General features: G+C 38.3%; 1 protein-coding gene across 2 annotated transcripts; it reads right to left on the bottom strand.

The window, feature by feature from the left end:
* Nucleotides 1–3,480: 3,480 nt before the first annotated feature.
* tmem18 (transmembrane protein 18) lies at nt 3,481–17,513 on the bottom strand. Of its 2 annotated transcripts, none has more exons than XM_080192070.1 (5): nt 17,409–17,513; nt 11,432–11,549; nt 7,287–7,341; nt 5,071–5,164; nt 3,481–4,974 (listed from the first exon to the last, which is right to left on the bottom strand). In XM_080192070.1, exons 1-5 carry the CDS (start codon nt 17,493–17,495, stop codon nt 4,882–4,884), a joined length of 447 nt encoding a protein of 148 aa, XP_080048196.1. In that variant the 5' UTR covers nt 17,496–17,513; the 3' UTR covers nt 3,481–4,881. The 2 variants fall into 2 exon arrangements, with proteins under 2 accessions (XP_080048196.1, XP_080048195.1); XM_080192069.1 differs by lacking the exon at nt 17,409–17,513 and adding an exon at nt 13,177–13,317.
* Between the last annotated feature and the right edge of the window lie 2,927 nt (nt 17,514–20,440).

Raw genomic sequence — 20,440 nt, forward strand, 5'->3', positions numbered from 1 at the left:
ATTTATTTGATAGTAAACTCACAAGCTTTCGAGGTTTCTCTCTTCGTCAGGTGAATGAAGAGTTCTGGCCTCAGACACAGCATATAAAGCACATACAGTTTACAGATTACTGATTAGAATGCGAATCTTTACACCTAACTTGCTTTTCAAGTCTTAAAGTGGCTAACAATGTGAGTGGAAGGACCACTGAGCACAGGTTAAAGAGATGTGTATTGTCTCCAGACAGTATAGTAAGTGAGGTTTTGCAAACCCAGGTAAGTCATGGGGGTTACAAATAGTGTGACATGAACCCAAGATCCCTGTTGACACCATCCTCACGTGTTGCTTGGGTTTGTCTCCTTCCACAATGGTAATGAACATCTGGAACTCAATTCCTAAAAAAGTTAAGATTAGGTCAATTGAAAACTGAGGTTATAGATTTTTGTTATGCAAGATTATAAATAGGATAGCATTTTCGTGCAGTGTTTAGCACTGCTTCTTCACAGTTCCAGGGACCTAGGTTCGATCCTAGCCTTGTGTATCTGTGTGGAATCTGTGCATTCTCCCAGTTTCCATGTTGCTTTTTTCCAGATGCGCCAGTCTCCTCCCACAGTCCAAAGAGGTGCAGGTTAAGTGGATTGGCCACAGTAAAAAAATTGTCCCTCAGTTTGTCTGTGTGAGTGAGTATTCATCCAGCGATGGGCTGGTGTCCTACCCTGGATATAGCCTACTTAATGCCCGGTGTCTGTTGGGATAGGCTCTGACTCCCTGCCTTCCTGAATTGAAGTGGTTAAGTGAACGATTATTACAGTTATTGTGACTTAATTACAATATAAATATGCCATGATCTAATTGAAGAAGAGAACGGTCTTAAGGGGGTGAATGGCTCAAGGGGCAGAATGGCCTAATTCTGTTCCCATGTTCCTACGGGTGATGAGTGGCAATATATCTGAAAACATTACTTGGTCTGAGGACACGACATGGTAACTAAGTGATCCATCACAGTGGATACCCTACAGCATGTAATCTTGATTATTATGCTAAAAGCAGCTACAACTTGCTATCCAAAAGTAAATCAATGTTGGCATTATGAGTCATTGATGCAGACTATATGCACAAAACCCAGCAGCATTACATAACTTGTGAACTAGTTTTCTGCTGTTGTGGTGGAATTGGTTAAGTATCTCAGAGAATTGTGATACATCAATGAAGACAAAAATGGATCAGTGTAAAAAGCCCATTAATAGATTGATAATTCCATGAATTGTATTCGCATAGATATGATTAAGGCACATTATTTCTTGTCGCAATACCCAAATTTTGAACTTGATATTTGCAATGGCACACTTCAATACCTGTTGGCAGACAATATTTTGATTATTATAAAGCTACAACAGGAAGTCATGTTTTGTGGTTAATTCCAGGAAATGTTTTTAGTAGGTGATCTGTACTCATATAATATAGTATAAGATGGTTAAATACCGGAACTACATATATATGTAAAAACCTGGCTTTTCCAGGCAGTGGCCGTGAGTGTCACATTGCTAATTCCCCTGACTGGATGTATTTCTTCCAGGGTCCCTTCCAAACCCAGAAATGCACAATGCAGTGCCTCTCAGGGGACTTTGACAAAGTGGCCTCAAACCGGGGGCAGGACACACTCTTTTTTACAGCATCATGCTGTGAGTTTAAAGGTCCCATTTGAATGTTAGTGAATAGATGAGCGAATGGGTAAGTGGGTAAAAAGGCAAGTGTATGTAGTGGTTAGGGGAGTAAGGGGTAGGTTGGGTTAGGCTAGGAGGTTGTTCGAGTTGGAGAGTTAGTCAGATGGTTGGGGGTGAGGTAGTAAGGTGACTGGGTAGTTGAGTGGTTCCCTTGTTCTTGAAACCTTTAATCAAATTATCTCGATCTTCTAAATTCTACAGAAAGTTAACCTTGTAATCTGTCCTTGCAATTTAACTGCTATGGTCTAATTATGGTCAGGTCTGGTCCAACCAGGACTTTGGCTGTCACACTTTCTACCTGTTTGTATTCTATTCCTCTAGATATAAAAGTCAGAATTCCATTGACCTTTTTGAATTATTTTCTACAATGTCCATGAAATGTTCATGATCAATATACATGGATTCATAAGTGTCTTTGGACTTCCGCTAGTTCCAGCTTTCAACTATTTAACAAGTACTCTTATCAGACGGATGAACTCATTTTTGAAGCAAAATATATCATAGAACAATGTAGTGGGAAACGTATCATGTGATAATAACCCTAGTTACTATATTCTTTGCTATTACAGTAAATAGCATATTTTGACAACTTATTAAACACCAAACTAAAAACCCCCTAACAAATTGAAATAACAAACTATTCTCACAAGTATTAACTTGGAAATTTTATAACCTGTATTAGTATGGAGATAGATATTTATAATAACAAAAAAAGTTATTTGTGTGCTAAGAAATTAGTGTAGTTATTATTCTCAATTTGAGTTCAAGAGATTGGCTCGTGGTTTGCTGAAGGCTGGAGATAGCTGTAAAAACATTTTTGGGAATCTTAAAGGTGCTAACACAAAACAAACAATAGTCCAACTTGCTGTCAATAGCCTAATAAACAAATTGAGTTTTATGCTTCTATATGCTAACGCTCAGATCTAATCCTTCATGATTTCCCTGAAGAACTGTACAAGTTCAACAGATTTGGTTTCATTTCATAAATTGAGCTTCAGTTGTTTCAATCCAATTCTTTGTGGGAAAAAAAATCCACGGCACACACATGACAAAACTGCCCATTATTTGGTACTAATTGAAATCAATCTGACAGAAAATAGCTGGTATGACAAAATGTAAATTTGGTATTAAAGATAAAAGTAGACTCCGATCTATCAGTGGGATTACACAGATGAAATGTTTGGCATTGATTTGGATGTCAGAAAAAAAAACCTAGGAACATTGGTTGCATAGTGGTTAGCACTGCAGCCTCACAGCATCAGGGACCCAGGTTCGATTCCACTCTTAAGTGATTGTCTGTACACTCTCCCTGTGTCTGTGTGGGTTTCCTCTGGGTGTTCTGGTTTCCTCCCACAGTTGAAGATGTGCAGGTTAGGTGGATTGTTCATGTTGAATTGCCCCTTAGCGTTCGAAGATGTGTTGGTTTGGTGGATTAGCTGTGGTAAATCTATGGGGTTACTGGGAGAGCCTAGGTGGGATGCCCTTAAAGGGTCGATGCGGACTCGATGAGCTGGATGGCCTCTTTCTGAATTGTAGGGATTCAGTATTTTATAAATCCTTCCCTTGGGGTTGATTGATTCTAACGTCTTTGCAAAATGTCAGCTGATTTAGGATTGAGGAGTTATTTCTTCAAGAAAGTAATTGCCATTTAGATGCTTACAAAATGGCATAAAAGCGTCATAATAAAATGTGTTTTTGACTTATCAGTCTAAACTTCAAAACTAATAATCTGTGTACTTTTCTCCTCTTAAAACACCCTTAGTAATACAATCAAAAATATGGGGCATTACAGTTTTAATTAATTATCTTGTTGCACAACAGATATGTCAATATCTCACAAATATCCATTTCAGATATACATATTTACAATTTTTTGCTACACAAGATATACTGAAGCATAAAATTCATAGACTTTCCACCATGCAGCATATCTGGTGGGGGTTTGATGTAAGGACACAAAACCAGGCTGGAATCCAAACAGTCTGGGTCCTGTCCAACTTTACCAGCTTCCATGGAGATTTGTTTGGCTTGGATAGTTCTTTCCTAAAGGAAAATCACATCAGCAGCATGTGGGGCTGAAGATGGGCAAGAATTTGTGTCCTTGGCCTGGAAATTATGATTGGACATTAAATATGTCAAGATATTGGCCAGTGCAGCTCATCTAAGCGCTCAAGACTGGATTCCCAAGGCTTTGAAAAAACTTCAGCCTTTTCTTGGCATCCACTGTTGATATTTTGATGACGTAATCTTTGCTGGACTGTACTCTTTGGTGGGTTCAGTGCTAAAGGTTCCCAGTGAGAGCATCCAGTAACAGACATATTCCATACAATGAAGGCCATTTTCCTTCTCAACCTGCGCCTAACACAACAACATTGTTTTAGCTAAGTGCCTCTAGGACAAATAGCCTACCACCCCTTTCAGATATTTTGGTTAAATATGCCCCTACTTCCCAGAAGTGGGAGTTAAATAATCCACTGCACCCCCTCTGTCCCTCACATACATACTCTATGAAATGCCCATCTAGATTTGGGCTTGTATTTTCAGGATCAGCTGCTTTGGAGTTATAAAATCCCTTGTTGCAGGATTAAGAAAGAGTGAGAAAAGACACTGTGCACAGTGCACCAACTTAAGACCACATTCAAGACATGGAATTCATCATGATGTGAAAGGTAAGGGTGACTCTGGACCGAAGTGTAAATTTCCTAGTAAAGGTAATTATGTCTTCCATTGGAAAGCTTCACACTCATAGGTGCATATGCCGACAAGTTCAGACAACTGCCACTCACCACTTTCCAGCCATCAGTTTTAGTCTTATGCACCGATTATATGACGCCCTGTGTTAGCAGTGTTAACACCAAAAAACAAACCCCGAGTATGTTAAATGGCCAAAGTCAATTTGTCAGATAACTGGTCTTGTTAGTTTTCAGATCACATAATTCATTTCCACCAAGATGAACATCCTATGCTTGATATCACTGGAGTGAGATTTATAACAGAAAGGGATATATTTTCCCCTTTTCACTGATATTAGTGGAAAGCTAGGATGGGCGTAAACAACTTGCCTTTTTAACATTTCCCTAGTTTGTATTCAAGTTTATTTTTTGACTAACACTAGAGAATGGAAGTAAAAATAAATCCCAGATGATTGAGATTCTAAGACAGGATTTAAAAAAAAGTCTTATGCAGCTTTCTTTTCCTTGTTTGCCTTCCTTTTCTGCTTCAGTGATTTCAGTTCTGTCATTTCCGCCAATGTTCTGTACACCCACAAAATCTGAGAAAACAGTAGAAAGTGGTTAAATTATTGGGGGGGGGGGAACGCAAATTCTTAGGCAACTGGAAACACTGAAACAAGTGGAAATGAGCTCACCACAATGATCATCGTATTCAGTAAAAGTGGAGTTGAAAAGACGAGTGAAATGAACATCCCATTGGAGTCGAAGTATTGGTACATGGAAAATAATCTGGAAAAAAAAATTGATCTTTAGTCTGAAAGGACAAGGCAGCTTACTGCATTCTAACAAACTAAAACTACAGCTAAAACCAAAAGAAGAAAATTAATTAGAATCACGTATTTTATGCTTACAGCTACATTTTTTCCAAAAGAACTATTTTGCAAGATTAGCAAAAATCTTCATTGATAAACGTAATTAAAATACAAAGTTTTATTGTTTGTAAGAATTAAACAAAAGTTCAAATAATACTAATTTGGAATTATTTTGATTTTTAAAATTAAATACTAGACTCAAGTTGCACTACTTATACAACTGCAATACTACAGTGGGGCAATTCAGTCTAACCAGTCTATGTTGATGCCCAAATACAATGTTCCTTTTTTTTATTCCCCTTTCAATCAATTACCTATCTCTTAAATGTTGTCATGGTTGGCGTGGCCTCTATTTCAATCTCTAATCCAAGAGGTCACAGCCCTCTGTATTAAGGTTTCCTTGTTCTCCATAGTAAATCTTTTGCATTTAATTTATAACCTTGCTTCTTGTTCTAGATCTACAGTTTATTTTTTATCTACTGTCTCAAAACTATGAATTTTATTGAATCATTCATTAATCTCCTCTGCTGTAACGAGCAGTCTCAAGCTTTTATAACTTTCCTTATTTGTATTTCTTTATACCTGGTAGCATCCGAGTAGATCTGCACTGTACCCTCTATATCAGTGGTTCCCAACCAATGTGCTGTGAAGACCCCCCAAGTCTGCTGCATAAATAGATTCAAAATGATTAAAAATTTGTGTAATCAAACTAAAACTAATCTTCGTCTTTGCCTGGGGTTGGCATCTCCAAGACCTGATGAATCTCATGTCTTCCATAGCTGGGAAACAGCTGCACACGCACGGTTTAGATTTTTTACTTTGGTCAGGCTGACGCGCATAAACGACAAGACTTGGAGCTAAAGACAAAGGCCCCAAGCACACGCACAAGAAAATGAAAACTCAAAAAAAAAGTGCACACAAACCCTGGGAAAAGTGAGGGAGGCAAAGGTTTAAAAAAAAAACAAGTAAAAACAGGGAGAAGGTAAAAGAGAAGTTCCCATTCAGAGAGGACGACATGCGAAACAGGAACCAATCAAATTAAGGAAAGAAGAAAAGCCTCTGATTGATTAGAGAATGTTTTACAAGGAGCAGACCTTCAGTGAAATGGGCTCGGGAGAACACAGATTGAAAATCATCCCAAAATACTCTTTTGCTAGAGGGCAGTTCAGAGAAAATAGGAGGTGTGCCTCTAAATGTTTTTATAGCATAGAGATGTGCCATGAAATAGAAAAGATTGGGAATCCACTGCTCTATATTGTCCCAATGTTCTTAATTTAGCATGGAACCCAAAGTACTCCGGCTTTCATCTTAGGGTTTTATGTAGAATCACCATTATATCTCATCTTGGACGTTCTACATCCTTCACCATAAAACTTAATTTTCCATTAATATTTTATTCACTTGAGTCAAGACATCTTTTTACCTGGACTCCCCAAACTGCTCTGCTCTTCTTTCACCTTCCTCCCAAAGGATAACTATCATTTTGTTTTTATATCTGAAAAATTAACCAGTTCAGATTTGCTGACTTTTAATTCCATCTGCCACTTTCTTGTCCATTTTGCCATCTTATCAACATCTTCTCGTAGTATGTTTCGTTCCTCAGATTTATTACTCTTATTTGTAAACTTGGACATTGCCCTCCCTAGGTCTGTATACAAATTGGAGTAAGAAGGAATATTAAAAAGGTAGTTATGGTGAAAATACAGAGTCAGAACCAGTTTTTAAAATCATATCCTGTTCTTACACCAACTTCTGCTTTTCAGATTCAATCCAGTCCAAACAATATAGATAATTTAACCATATTTCACACTAACCCTCAGTATTCAAAACCAAACAGCTGGAGAAAACTACATTCAACTGAGCACAGAGCTATTTGATATGCTACCTAATTAACACGTTAGATTTTATTTTTTCTATGGCAAGCTATGACTTTTTGAAAAGGATATCTAAAATGTCCAAATCTAAGAAATTAATGGCATAATATGCTGCTTAAGAAGGTTAGATCAGTTTCGCTGCCACAGTATTCCCAATGCCTTTACCTCCAGTTCATTGCAGCCATTTCATTAATGTATTCTGCAAAGTATACCAATGTAACTGCAATAAAGAGAAAAAAAAATTAAAAATTAGGGATGAATACTTAACTGTCAAATTAAAAATACTTGGTTTGTAAGAACAACTTATCAGCCAGCAGTAGATAATCCAATATTTAAACTTTTAGTAAATTTAAATTCAGGTTTTTAACATCTGCCGTTTTGCAAAAAACTTTTAAGCTACACATGCTTTGAAAGTTTTAAATTTTGTGAGTATCACAAATAGGCTTATGTTAACACTGCAATGAAGTTACTGTGCAAAAGACTTATCTATTATATTTAGTATGGAAGGCATACCAACTGCATACTTAGACTCAAAACATTCTTACAAAACCAGAACTGAAGTTCTTGTTTTGGTCCATGGTTTCAGAGATAGCTGTTAAATGCAAACCCATCGACTAACCTCAATGCAGCAGTTTGTCTCGACAACCTTGTGCACATGAAAATGTATGAAACAGGGTAACTTCAGGAACATGTTTACCTTATTCCTCATTATTACTTTGTTATGGGGGAAGAAGGGACATGATAGAAATCACAAGTGATTGAAAATTAAGGTAATTATAGAAGTCATTGTTTGTAAATTGTGCTAATTTACTTTTATTTCCCCCCCCCCCCATACTGGACACATATAATAATAATTGTCAGAAGTCTTTTCAAACTGCTCAAGACTGTGGCTTATTATTCATATGAAGTTGTTCTGCTTTGCAGTAACACTACCATTCTGCTGTAAACAGTTTTGTGTGGTCAAAGTGAAAGATTCCCCGTGTAAGTGCTGAGTAGTAAAAGTAATCGTGTTGGACCAGGCAGGTCAATTAACAAATTAGAAGCAGAGTGATGTTAGCAACATTGGCCCCGATCTTGACAGGAAAGCTTTGTATAGGTGGGGGTGTAGCCTATCAGGTTTCCTGAAAATTACTTGTTTTCTTTATTAATTTTGGACACTTTTTGATATATAACTTCTGCAGTTGTGAAGAGTAGCTTTTCAATTCTAAGTTTTGTAATACAGCATATAATATTTTCTCAATCCCTGCAATGCAATTCTGTGCTCACTTAAAGTAAAACACAATTCCGGTCAGGATTGCAAAGTTGCATCCAGTGAAGTCGTTTACTTTGGAAGGATGAAAATTACAAATTAACGTAAGTTAAATCAAACAGTTGTTAACAGACCAGTACAACTCAGTCCTGAGCCAACAATAAAGCAGAGTCAAAGTCAGACATGAAATTTAAGCACTTTATACTCCAACTGAGTTAATGTAAAGGCTGGCATTAAAAAAAACTGCAATAGAATATTCAGCCTATCTTAGTGAATGCAAACTTGGAGAAGTTTTTTTAAAAACAATTTTGCTAATTTGTTCACTTGTCCCAGGAAGTGGGCCCCAACTTCTAACACAAAAGTATCATACAATTTACTGGATGAAAATATCAGCAAACACCACTCACTGCAATCAAGGGACATAAAAAAAAACTGTAGATCAGCTGTCAAAGCTATGATGCAAAGGAACTGCAAGTCACAGCTATACAGACTGTTGACCCACCAATAGCCATGTATTAATTTCCTGCAGCATCTGCCATTTTATCTGATTTTGTAAACAGCTCTGTACTGTTATTTTCCATTCAAATTCATCATCATTTTAACATCCATATCCAACCTCCACTTTCGGTTAAGGGGCTCACACATTCCCACCAATACTCAATTATATGTTTTTTTTTTAATTTAAACAAATGACCTGAAAAGACAAAACATACCTATAACCAGGACCTCTAAGCTTGTATTTCTTTATGAAATGTTAATAAGTATTCAAATGTTTTCACATTTTGTATCTTGCTTATCGAAACACTTATTCAGAGTGATAGTGTCTCAGGGATTAATTGTGTATTTGTGCAGCAGTCATCAGTTCCATCATGCCTCCAGCATCGACCGGTTACATAAAGGTAACAATGTCATGTTTCACTTTCATTATGGTGCAGCTCGACATTTTGACTATGAAGTATTGCTGGGAAATATAATTAAAATACCAATTATTTTATCAGTTATTAAATGAGTGTCAGTGATGTTACCTTCATTTAAGACATTTCAAGTTATAAATATTTATATATATATGGTATCATTATTTATATGCTCATTGGCAAATAACAAAGCAATTCAAAATTTTGGTTATCACTTGGGCAGAATTCGAAAATGACTGATTCTAGGTGGAATCGTAACTCAGAAACATGAATCCATTAAGTCACCATTACCATCAAAGAACCTTGCTACAAAGCATTTACATCCATTTACACTACAAGTCTATAATTTGTATTACTAATGTTAAGATTCACAAAGCTAACATACTTGGCTGTGTAAAAGGTGCTTTATCAAAAGAAATAAGTAATGATAATTATGGTTAAATGTTTCTCACTCTATCTCATATAAGATGCACTGCTCATAGTTTCCAATTCAATTGAAAGTTAACTTACAGCAAACTATAATCCTGTAATTAGTTTGCTCTAACAAACCTTACAAAAAGCAAAATTGAAAACATACTTCATAACCAGCTTTATGCAGATACTGAACAAAAACAGACAATTAAACTGTAGCAAACTTGGGAATCTCTGGATGTTCCAAGCCACATGATAGATACATTATTGAATGGGAATTCTGAAAGAAAAGTAAGTGGGAACAGTAAAAACATCATGAGGTTGCAGAAGACCGAGGCCTGTAGGAAGGTGCAGATCATAAAATCTATCAGCATCTCACAGCTTCATATGATGCATACCATTTCATAACAAACCACCAAGATTATAGATTAGTATTACATTGCATTACGTTAGCCATACCAAAGGCTTGCCTAAATGTTCAGTTTCTTTGGATACCTGATGGCTAATACCACACATGGTCAGGATTCCTTCCCACTTACACTGGCTCTATTTCTTCATAACGCTGTTCATAGTATTAAGTATTAAAATATAGATGTGAATTGAAAGATTGGAAGAAATTTGGATTGTTTGATAAATTACTTAGTTTTTTTCTATTAATTTACAGTCTGATATAATTGTTTATTGTAACATTGTCCCATTGTTTAACAGGATGTCTGTCATGGGTTTGCAGAACATTTCCAAAACACCACACTGACCTCTAGTGGCAACAAACATATTGCAAACTTTACACTAGTTAAACAAAATTTCAAAGGGGTCATACTATCTTCAGTGTTTCCAATTCACACGAGTTACATAGAATCGTTTGCTTTCCACATACACTTGTAATGGTAGACCATGGTATTATATAATGCAGGAACATTAATGTTAATATGTTTAATAGTGTGGGGACAACTAAATCAAAAATCTCAAAACTAGAATATGTTATTGAAGATGGAGCAATATTACTCAATAAAGTTCTTTGTAGTTGTTATTTATTTCAACAGACTTGCAGTTCTAGAGTATCAAAAAAGCTTTTTCTAACATGTTATGGTCTGTGCTGCCTCCAATAAGTGATAGATCTTTGAAGAACTTTAACTAAAATTAACCAGGTAACACCTCAGCATGAGCTACAGTTCCTCCATTATGTCAAAAAGCAATACAATGCCAGATGCTCGGCAATTTATTAGGGATGTGCTGATATCCTGCAACAGATAGATGGAATGGTCAGTGAACCATGATCCAAGTCAGAACAGTGAAAAAGGAACAGAATACATTTTAAAAACAAATCAGCACAAGTCTCCAATCATGCAAAATAGATTCTGATTTTGAGCATCCCTAATGGACAATACAAAGTTATTTGTTTTTGTACTGGATAATATAACTTAAAAGTAACAAGTAAGTATTTCAAGATATGTTCATTTGTGAATGTCCAAAAAAAGTAATTTGGCCTCCTCAGTTTTTTGGCGTCAACAAGGGTCAACCAGAACGTTCAAGAGCAAGTAGTTCTTGGAAGTCACTTTTGGATATGCTTAAAAATCTATGAAAAGGTGTAAACAGAATTCTACGCAACAAATATATGCGCACTCTAGTCTACATCATCAACACAAGTGTTTTATTAGGTCTTAAGTCCTGATTGAATACTCAATGTATCCTCAATCTTAGGTTTTTCACACAATATAAACATTAAAACTACTCACGCATAAAAAGGAAATGAACAATCTGTAACTTGTAGAATTTAATGGTTGTGAAGGTGAGTAGAAAACAAAGGGCGTGAAAAGCTAGCAACCCAATCAACCACGGCTCTGACCACTGGATCTGTAATGCAAACAGAGCAGGTAAGACAAGATTTACAAAATAAGCCATCTTAATCACTGTTAAGTAAGGCTTCTGATACAAAGCTTTGTACATTCTCACTAAGTGAGGGATCTCAGTTAAATGATCTCTGGGTGAACTTTGCAATGTGATCCTCTCGGCACACTGTTGTGTACATCATGGGTCACACATTGGACACAGTGATTTACTAAGCACACAACATGCCAACCTATCACACACGGCTTTGCACCGGAGAAGCAAAATATCCTGCATTATACAAAACTCTTATTTTGCCCTTAACTACCCAGCAGTGTTGCCACATTCTGTTGAGAATAGGGTGGGAATCATTTGGCTCAATGGTAGAACTCTCATGTTGAAGTCAGAATGTGGCGAGTTCAAGGCTCACTCTAGCAACTCACTGCTAAATTTCACATGACACTGCAGTGTATAGAACATCAACAAATCAACTGTCATAGTTACCTGTGTAACAAATGACTACACCAAAAAATATTGCTTTCAAAGCATTTTGCAATGTGCTGACGCTGTAGAAGATAATTACATATTCTTTGACATCATCGGAAATAAAACTGAGGGTATTTATTATTGCCATCTTATCCCCAAGTTGTTTTTCTTCTTGGCATTTTCAGTAAGAATCCCTATATTAAAGCTGCATCATATTATTTCTAAAAATCCTATTTTGTTTATCAGCAGGATTGTAAACTTGATCAGTGGCAAACTTCATAACTGAATCACTCATTTTGACAAGCAGTGATAGAGTGGTTTATTTTGCTGACTGCACTCTGCAAACACACTGTTCCTGATAAACTTGACGAGACACCGCTTGATGGAGGACTGATGGCGATGTAATTGGAACTTGCTTGAAATGGTTACCCATGCCAAATTGATATGGGTGGATAGAATCAACAAATAGGGCTGAGTGCTTTGGAGACTAGTCTCTGTGATAAACTGAGAATAAATACTGTTAGGAAAACAACAATATTTGCATTGGGCAACATTAGAAAAGAGACATAATTTTAAGTGGGTTTAACTTAATGTTTCTGTGTAAAGGGTAAATAGTTAAATTCATGCTGGACAAAAGTGCTTACAAGTGTAGACTGGTTTAAATTCCAACTCTTTCTATTCTGCTTAGAGAGGGTTGTGACGTGAAGAGTAAATAAAAGGCAGAAGCATGTGGGTGTTGCTTAGCCACTGGAGGCCTTTTAAAGTAGGAAGGCTTTTAAGTTTTTACATTTTAAGCTGAATTTGTTTTAAGTTGAAGATAGTACGCCAAGGGGTGAACATCTCTCAAATCTGCCAAGAGAAGGAAGACTGGACAGGACAAGGAAGCTGCAAAAAGACAGAATTCTCAAAGAACCAGAGGCAGTCCCAGTATCTAGGGCACTGGGACTTAACCACAGTCACTCAAGGCATTTTTTTAAGAGAAGAAAGACTAATGAACAAAGTGCTCTGAGTTTATGAGCCAGTTACAGTAACCATAGCTAAAGTGGGAAAGCAGACTTCTGAGGCAAATCAAAAGTTTGATGCCACCTTATAGTCTGGGATGCCTACATCCCTTGAATGAATTTTAAAAAAAATCTTACTACTGCAATTCCCTGCAACACAAACCCACCTGGAGCACAAGTCGCATGTTTTCAAATTGAGAGATGAGACACTGAGGACTGTGTAGATTTTTGGTTCTCTTATTTGAAGAAGGATGTAGTGGCATCAGAGCCAGTTCAAAAGGGGTTTGTCTTATGAAGATAGGTTCAGCAGTTCAGGCCTATAATCTCTAGAATTCCAAACAATGAGAGATTTCATGGAGGTATATAAAATGATAAAAACTGATTTTGAACCATTGACTGAAGGACGGGACGATCCCACTGCCCCCCCACCCACCAACCAACCAAACATCTTCTGCTCATAACTTTTTTTTGAAACAGGAATTATTTCTAATATTTGTCACCATGTCATGCAAACTAACTCTTGCCAGTATTTTGTACTTTAGGTGGCTGACAATGGGATCATATAACGTCCAGACTTGCAGTGAAGGGTAACATTTGCATCACATCAATAATGAGTTGGGACCATCTCCTGTGCTGGAAAGTCCAGCCATCCTCCCCCCTATTTCAATGACACCTGCATTACAGAACCCAACTACCAACATCTTGGAGATCATAACTGATTGTCAGCTCACCGTAGGTTAGATGTGAATGGAATCCATGCCAAATACCATTCTGGACAGAAAGTCAGTTAGATTGGTGCCCCTTTTACTGGTGTAGATAGCTACCACTTACACTACTTGGTTGCAGTACATAAGAGCTACAAGACACACGTCAGCAACTCATTCTTGTAAACTCTACCACTTGAGAAACTGAACAGCAGCAATGTCATGAGAAGACCATTTTGTCCAAGACACACACCATCTTCAATAGATAAATGTCAATAATTCTTCAGCAGCACTGGCGCAATTCTCTATCTACATGAAATAGGAGAATCATTGTTACACTGAAAAGGAGAAGGCTAAACTCATCACTACCTTATCTGGAAAACAATGGACAGGTAAAAATTGCAACATATCATTGTCAGCCAAATCGCAGGAAGAGATTTATGAACACAGTAAGCAGCTGAAGTTGCAATGCTGTCCACTACCCACAGATGATAAAAAAAAAGTTGACATCAGCAAAATACCTGACTACCAATATATATAAAAAAAATTCATGTCAAGCCATGAGCCAAACCTTACTCTATATTTAAGGCTCTTGAAAGTCAAGTAAATAAGCAATACATTAAAATGAACTCACTGTTTCTTGTAACATTCGGTAGTAACTGCCACTCATTAATAATGTAATCTGCTTCTGTAACTCTACCTTTCTCTGTGATAGTAGAATTGGAGGGATCTAAACCACTGAAAATCCAAATGGACACAGTACATGGTAGATAAAACTACTAACAATGTCGCTGACCCTGTAAAGCCTTGAAAATAGAACATTAATATTTTGTCTTATCGGATGGACCATGTATTCTTCAGCCACAGATTATCCTTCAACAAAAATGTCCTAATATGCTAATTAGTAGTTCCCCAAATGGCATACAGAACAGTGAATCCAGATACATGAATTAATTGCCTGGAGACATGGATTCAAATCCTCCCACCACAGCAGTTGGGAAACTTAAATTCAGTTAATTAAATAGATTTGGTATTCAAAGCCAGGATTAATAATGGAAACAATCAAAATGATAGATTGCTGAACAAACCCAATAGATTTGCTAAAGCCCTTTAAGGAAGGAAACCTGCCATCCTTAACTGGTCATTGGACCTTTTTGTGATACTTATCAGCTCTCTCTGAAATGTCTTAGCAAACTGTTGGTAGTATTTAAAAAAAAACACAAGCACCGTGAGAATGCCTTTGCCTCACACAGACTACAGGAGTTTAAGGAGGCAACTCAAAATCACCAACAAGGGGGGACTGGGGACAGTGTCAGACAATAAACGCTATCTTGCCAGCAATACTGCCTCCTATGAGTAAATAAATAAACTGTTCAACCTGCAGTTCACTTTCCAAGCCACTTGTGTCAGGCCTATAGAAGCTGGCTTTCCCAGAAAACACAAAGTAATGATATTTCAAAATTACAAGGTAACATCACATGTGGTTAAGGGTTATTTATTAGCTTGGATAGAAGACTGGCTAATTGACAGAAGGCAGAGAGTCGGGATAAAGAAGTATTCTTCTGGTTGGCGAGATTTAACTAATGGGGTGCTACAGGGTTCGATCCTTGGGTCCCAAATCTTCACAATCTATATTAATAACTTGGATTCAGGGTTAGAAGGTACCATAGCCAAATTTGCAGATGACACTAAAATAAGTGGGATAGTAAGGTGCAATGAGGAAATAAATTTACAAATAGATTTAGATAGGTTAGGTGAGTGGGTCAAAATATGACAGATGGAGTTTAACATAGATAAATGTGAGGTTGTCCATTTTGGTCTGAAAAATGGAAAGAGAACTTGTCTAAGTGGAGAGAGACTTTAGGGTACTTTCGTGCAGAGGGATCTGAGTGTCTTTGTGCATTTGATTTGATATATTGTCACATGTATTAGCATGCAGTGAAAAATCTTGTTTTCGTGTGCTATAGACAAAACATACTGTTCATAGAGAAGGAAACAAGGGAGTGCAGAATGTAATGTTAGTCATAGGTTGTAGAGAAAGATCAATTTAATGCAAGGTAAGTCCATTCAAAAGTCTGACAGGAACAGGGAAGAAGCTGTTCTTGAGTCGCGTGTTACGTGACCTCAGACTTCTGTATCTTTTTCTCAAAGGAAGGAGGTGGGAGAGAGAATGTCCGGGGTGCATAGGGTCCTTAATTAAGCTGACTGCTTTGCCAAGGCAGCTGGAAGAGTAGACAGTCAATGGCTCAGAGGCTGGTTTGCATGACGGATTGGGCTACATTCACAACCTTTTGTAGTTCCTTGCGGTCTTGGACTGAGCAGCATCCATACCACCACGCTGTGATACAACTAGAAAGAATGCTTTCAATGGTGTCTGTAAAAGTTCGAGAGAGTCATAGCTGACATGTCAAATTTTCTTTCCATGAGTTGCAAAAAACTGTATGCAGATACTACAGGTAGTAAGGAAAGCAAATGGAATTTTGCCATTTATTACTAAGGAAAGAGTACAGAGGTAATGAAATACAAAGCACTGGTGAGACTGCACTGAGACTGTGTTCAGTTTTGGTCCCCTTATTTGAAGGAGGATGTAGTGACATCAGAGGCAGTTCAGAAGAGGTTCAAGGTGTTTGTTCTGTTAAGAAAAGTTTAGGCCTATAATCTCTAGTATTTCAAGGAATGAGAGATTTCATGAAGGTATATATAAAAAAAATTGACAAAATAGATGTACAGCAGCTGTTTCTTCTTGTTCTAGATTACTTGACAAGAAGTTATAGTTTCAGGGTGGGTGCAAACTTAAAATAGAAATGAGGACAAACTCTTCCCGCTCAGAAAGGATAGTAGGACTAGGGGGCACAGCCTCAAGATAAAGGGGGGGGGCGGTTTAGAACGGAGTTGAGGAGGAACTTCTTCGCTCAAAGGGTGGTGAATCTCTGGAATTCTCTGCCCGTTGAAGTGGTGGAGGCTACCTCGCTAAATATTTTTAAGACGCGGGTTGATGGGTTTTTGATAAGAGAAGGGATTAAGGGTTATGGGGAGAGGGCGGGAATGTGAAACTGAGCCACGACAGATCAGCCATGATCTTATTGAATGGCGGGGCAGGCTCGAAGGGCTAGATGGCCTACTCCTGATCCTATTTCTTATGTTCTTATTTCCCTCAAAGGGCTGCGACCCTGTGTAATTCACTACCCCAGAGTGTGATGGATGCTGGGACATTGAGTAAATTTAAGGAGGATGCCGACAGATTTTTAATCCGTGATGGTTTGAATCTTATAGAGAACGGGCAGGAAAGTGAAATTGAGGATGAGATCATCTTTGATCTATTGAATGGTGGCGCAGGCTCATGGGGTTCAATTGCTTACTCCTAGTTCTTGTATTGTTTCCAAAACAAAGATATTCTAATATGCTAATCTCTGCTGATCGATGCCACTTTTTTTAAACATGATCTTGGTCTTGTCCAGGATCTTGCCCCAGCTGCTCTGCTAGCCTCCCAACTTTGTAAACGATGCGTGGATCACACGGTCACCGTCGCAGTAAGATGACGTATCCCGCCCGTGATGTCATCTCAACAACGCCAAACCTTCCCCTCCATCCGCTCCGAGAGAGAACTCGAGCCGCTCCGGCCCGCTTCTGAGAGGTCGGGATCGGAGCCCGATTCCAGTCGTTACACTGAACAAATCCCACCCTCCTTCACTCACAGACATCATTACGGTCCAAACGCCGGTAATCCGCAGCTTACTGAACTCGTCAACGGGCACTGCCGCTGCCTCCTCTTCCTTCTCCATGGCAGCCGGGGATGGGCGGAACTTCCGGTGTTTGTTAATGAGAAGTGCATGTGTCATTGGTCGGCGGCACTCGCAAGGCGATTGGTTCATTGCCGTTGTCAATCACAAGATGTCAGTCACCAGCGATTGTCCATTGCAGCTGTCAATCACGGGCACGCGATCTGACATTGTGAGGTGGCCAGAAGGCGCAGCTCAATGAGTTCCAGAGACTCTGGCTTCTTGTCAATCCAGTAGGAAGTATGACAACACTAGGTCGAAGTCCAACAGGTTTATTTAGTAGCAAAAGACACTAGCTTTCGGAGCACTGCTCCTTCATCAGGTGAGTGTGAGATCTGTCCACGAACAGGGCATGTAAAGATACAAACTCAATTTACAAAATAATGATTGGATTGTGATTCTTTATAGGTAATCAAGTCTTAAAAGTACAAGTAAAGGACTTGCAAGATCTCACTAACTGTCCTGTCTGGAGAGAATACACATTTCTTGAACCTGTGCTTAACCCTCTCTCCACCCACATTGTACAGTGAATACTTGTTTAGCTGTAAAGACTCGCTTTCCAATTGTTATTTTGTAAATTGAGTTTGTCTTTGTACGCCCGGTTTGTGATTAGAACTCCCACTCACCTGAAGAAGGGGCAGCCACTGCTCTGAAAGCTTGTGGCTACCAAATAAACCTGTTAGACTTTAACCTGGTGTTGTGAGACTTCTCCCTGTCAATCATTCAGCTAGCAGCAACTTTCCAGATCACTTCCATGCACTAGGAAAATTTTGAATTGGGTGAGAATACGATCATTGTCAATCTAATAAATTCTCAACATCCAATAAACTCTTGTTAATGATCCTACACCAGATGTTTTTCGGTAAGATCCAGTTCGGGACCATAACATTTTACTTAAACAAAATTTGTCATTTAAGGCACTTACTGATTGAATAAATTCTGATTTGTGGAATTGCAGGATTGGTGCACTGTGAGGAGAGGTAGGGTTGACTGGACCTGTATTTGTTGGAGTTTAGAAGAAAGAGCTCATTGAAACATAGACAATTTTGATATGGCTGAATAGACTGGATGGGGAAATGTTGTTTCCTCTGGCTTAGGGGGATTTAGACAAGGAGCTACAGTCTCAGGATCTGTGGTAGGCTATTTAGGATGGAGTTGAATAGAAACTTCTTTACTCAGAGGATGGTAAACCTGTGGACTTCTCTATCATGGAAGGCTGCAGAGGCCAAGTAATTGACTGCATCTGGAAAGATACTAGATTTCTAGACTGCAAAGGCATCAATGGATACTAGGAGAGTGTGGGAGTATGATATTGAGAAAAAGGATCAGCCATGCTCCTAAACAAAAATAAACCACTATACACGGTTAGAAAGGTAAAAACAATTTACTCTAACATTCAGGGTTAAAATAAGGTACATATGAATTAACAAGAAAACCATAGTCAAACACGATATATAGAAGATGTGACCAAGAGAGAATCTATGGATTTCCCCCACAACTCACTCACATGTCAGTGAACACGGAATTAAACAATCTCATTGAATCTCTCATGAGGGATTCCAGATTTAATCTGGGAAGATCTAACCTGGGAATTCTCTCCAAATCCCAGTTTAACTTGAAAAGCCTCAACCACCTCGCTGTGTCTCAATCTTGTTTCCTGAGATTCCATTTACCTGGATTCCCGAATCTGCACTCAAGCATCAAGTCACAAACACAACTTCATTTCTTAGGCCATGCCAAGCAGAAGACTACTGCTTCAAAGAGGTAGCTTTGCGCCAACAGCTCACTGTACAGTCACTAATCTGCTGCTTCGAATCTTCAGAGGTTGTCCTGAACCCTCTTAAATTCTGATGACCATAGTCCTTTTCTAGTTTGAAACCTCTTGCTTTTCTCTCTTATTAATCAAACTGAGACCCCTCCCTGGCTTTTGGGACCTCTGCCCATCACCTGCATGGGACATTTGTCTGCAATGTTTCCCTGCTCCCAGTCACATCAACTTGGTTTTTGTGCCATTTTCATTTCCTTAAAGAACTTTGCTGAATTGTACATTTGCAGAATATCTGAGGTTTGTGCACCTGTGGAAACTTTGAAACCTGCCGGGATTTGGAATTCTGGCCATCTGCTCTCATTGGCTTTTGTAACAATTAAGAGAACTGGTATAAAACTCATGATTTATTTTCAAATATACACCGATATAGATTGACTGTTGGTTTATAAACCTCAGAGGTGATTTATTTAATCCCAAAAGGTCAAAGCTCTTATATATAAACCATGTAAAATCGTGGATGGATACATTTCAGAAGGAAGCTATTCACTCCATTATGTCCGTGCTGACATACTTCGAAAAGCTAGTCTCTCATCCTTTCCCCATGATCCCACAATTTAGTTTTCTTTGGGTAATAGCCAATTCCAGTTTTACATATGAAATCTGCCTTCACTGCATTCTTAGGCGATGGACTCCAGATCCAAACATTCAATCCATAATAATGTTTTTCCTTATATTGCCATTGGTTCTTTATCACTCTGAATCAGTGTTCTTTGCTTCCCAACCTCATGCCTTTTGGAACAGTTGCTACCTAGTCTGTCCAGAGCCCTCATGGGTCACCTCTTTCAAGTTTCCTCTCACCAAGATAACAAGGACACCTATGTCAGACTCCTAATTATTGACTATAGCTTAGCCTTCAACACTATTATTCCCATGAAACTCATCTCCAAACTCCATGGCCTGAGCCTCGGCACCTCCTTCTGCGACTGGATCCTGAACTTCCTAACTCACAGACCACAATCCTCCACGATCATCTTCAACACTGGTACCCCAAAAGGCTGTGTTCTTAACCCCCTACCATAGTCTTTACACACCTATGATTTCAAGTTTGCTGACTTCACCACTGCAGGGGATCAGATCTCAAACAATGATGAGATGGTGTACAGAAATGAGGTAGAGAATT

Source organism: Carcharhinus amblyrhynchos, chromosome 7, assembly GCF_965287045.1.
Source record: "Carcharhinus amblyrhynchos chromosome 7, sCarAmb.v2.hapA, whole genome shotgun sequence".
NCBI classification, from domain to species: Eukaryota; Metazoa; Chordata; class Chondrichthyes; order Carcharhiniformes; family Carcharhinidae; genus Carcharhinus; species Carcharhinus amblyrhynchos.

Excerpts from the sequence above, each read along its gene's own strand:
- tmem18 (XM_080192069.1), bottom strand. The coding sequence starts at position 13,272 with ATGCCACTACATCCTTCTTCAAATAAGAGAACCAAAAATCTACACAGT. Across the intron at positions 7,342-11,431 it reads TGTTCATTTCCTTTTTATGC|TTACATTGGTATACTTTGCA; the intron begins GTGAGTAGTTTT and ends TCTTTATTGCAG. Across the intron at positions 4,975-5,070 it reads TGAATACGATGATCATTGTG|ATTTTGTGGGTGTACAGAAC; the intron begins GTGAGCTCATTT and ends CTGTTTTCTCAG.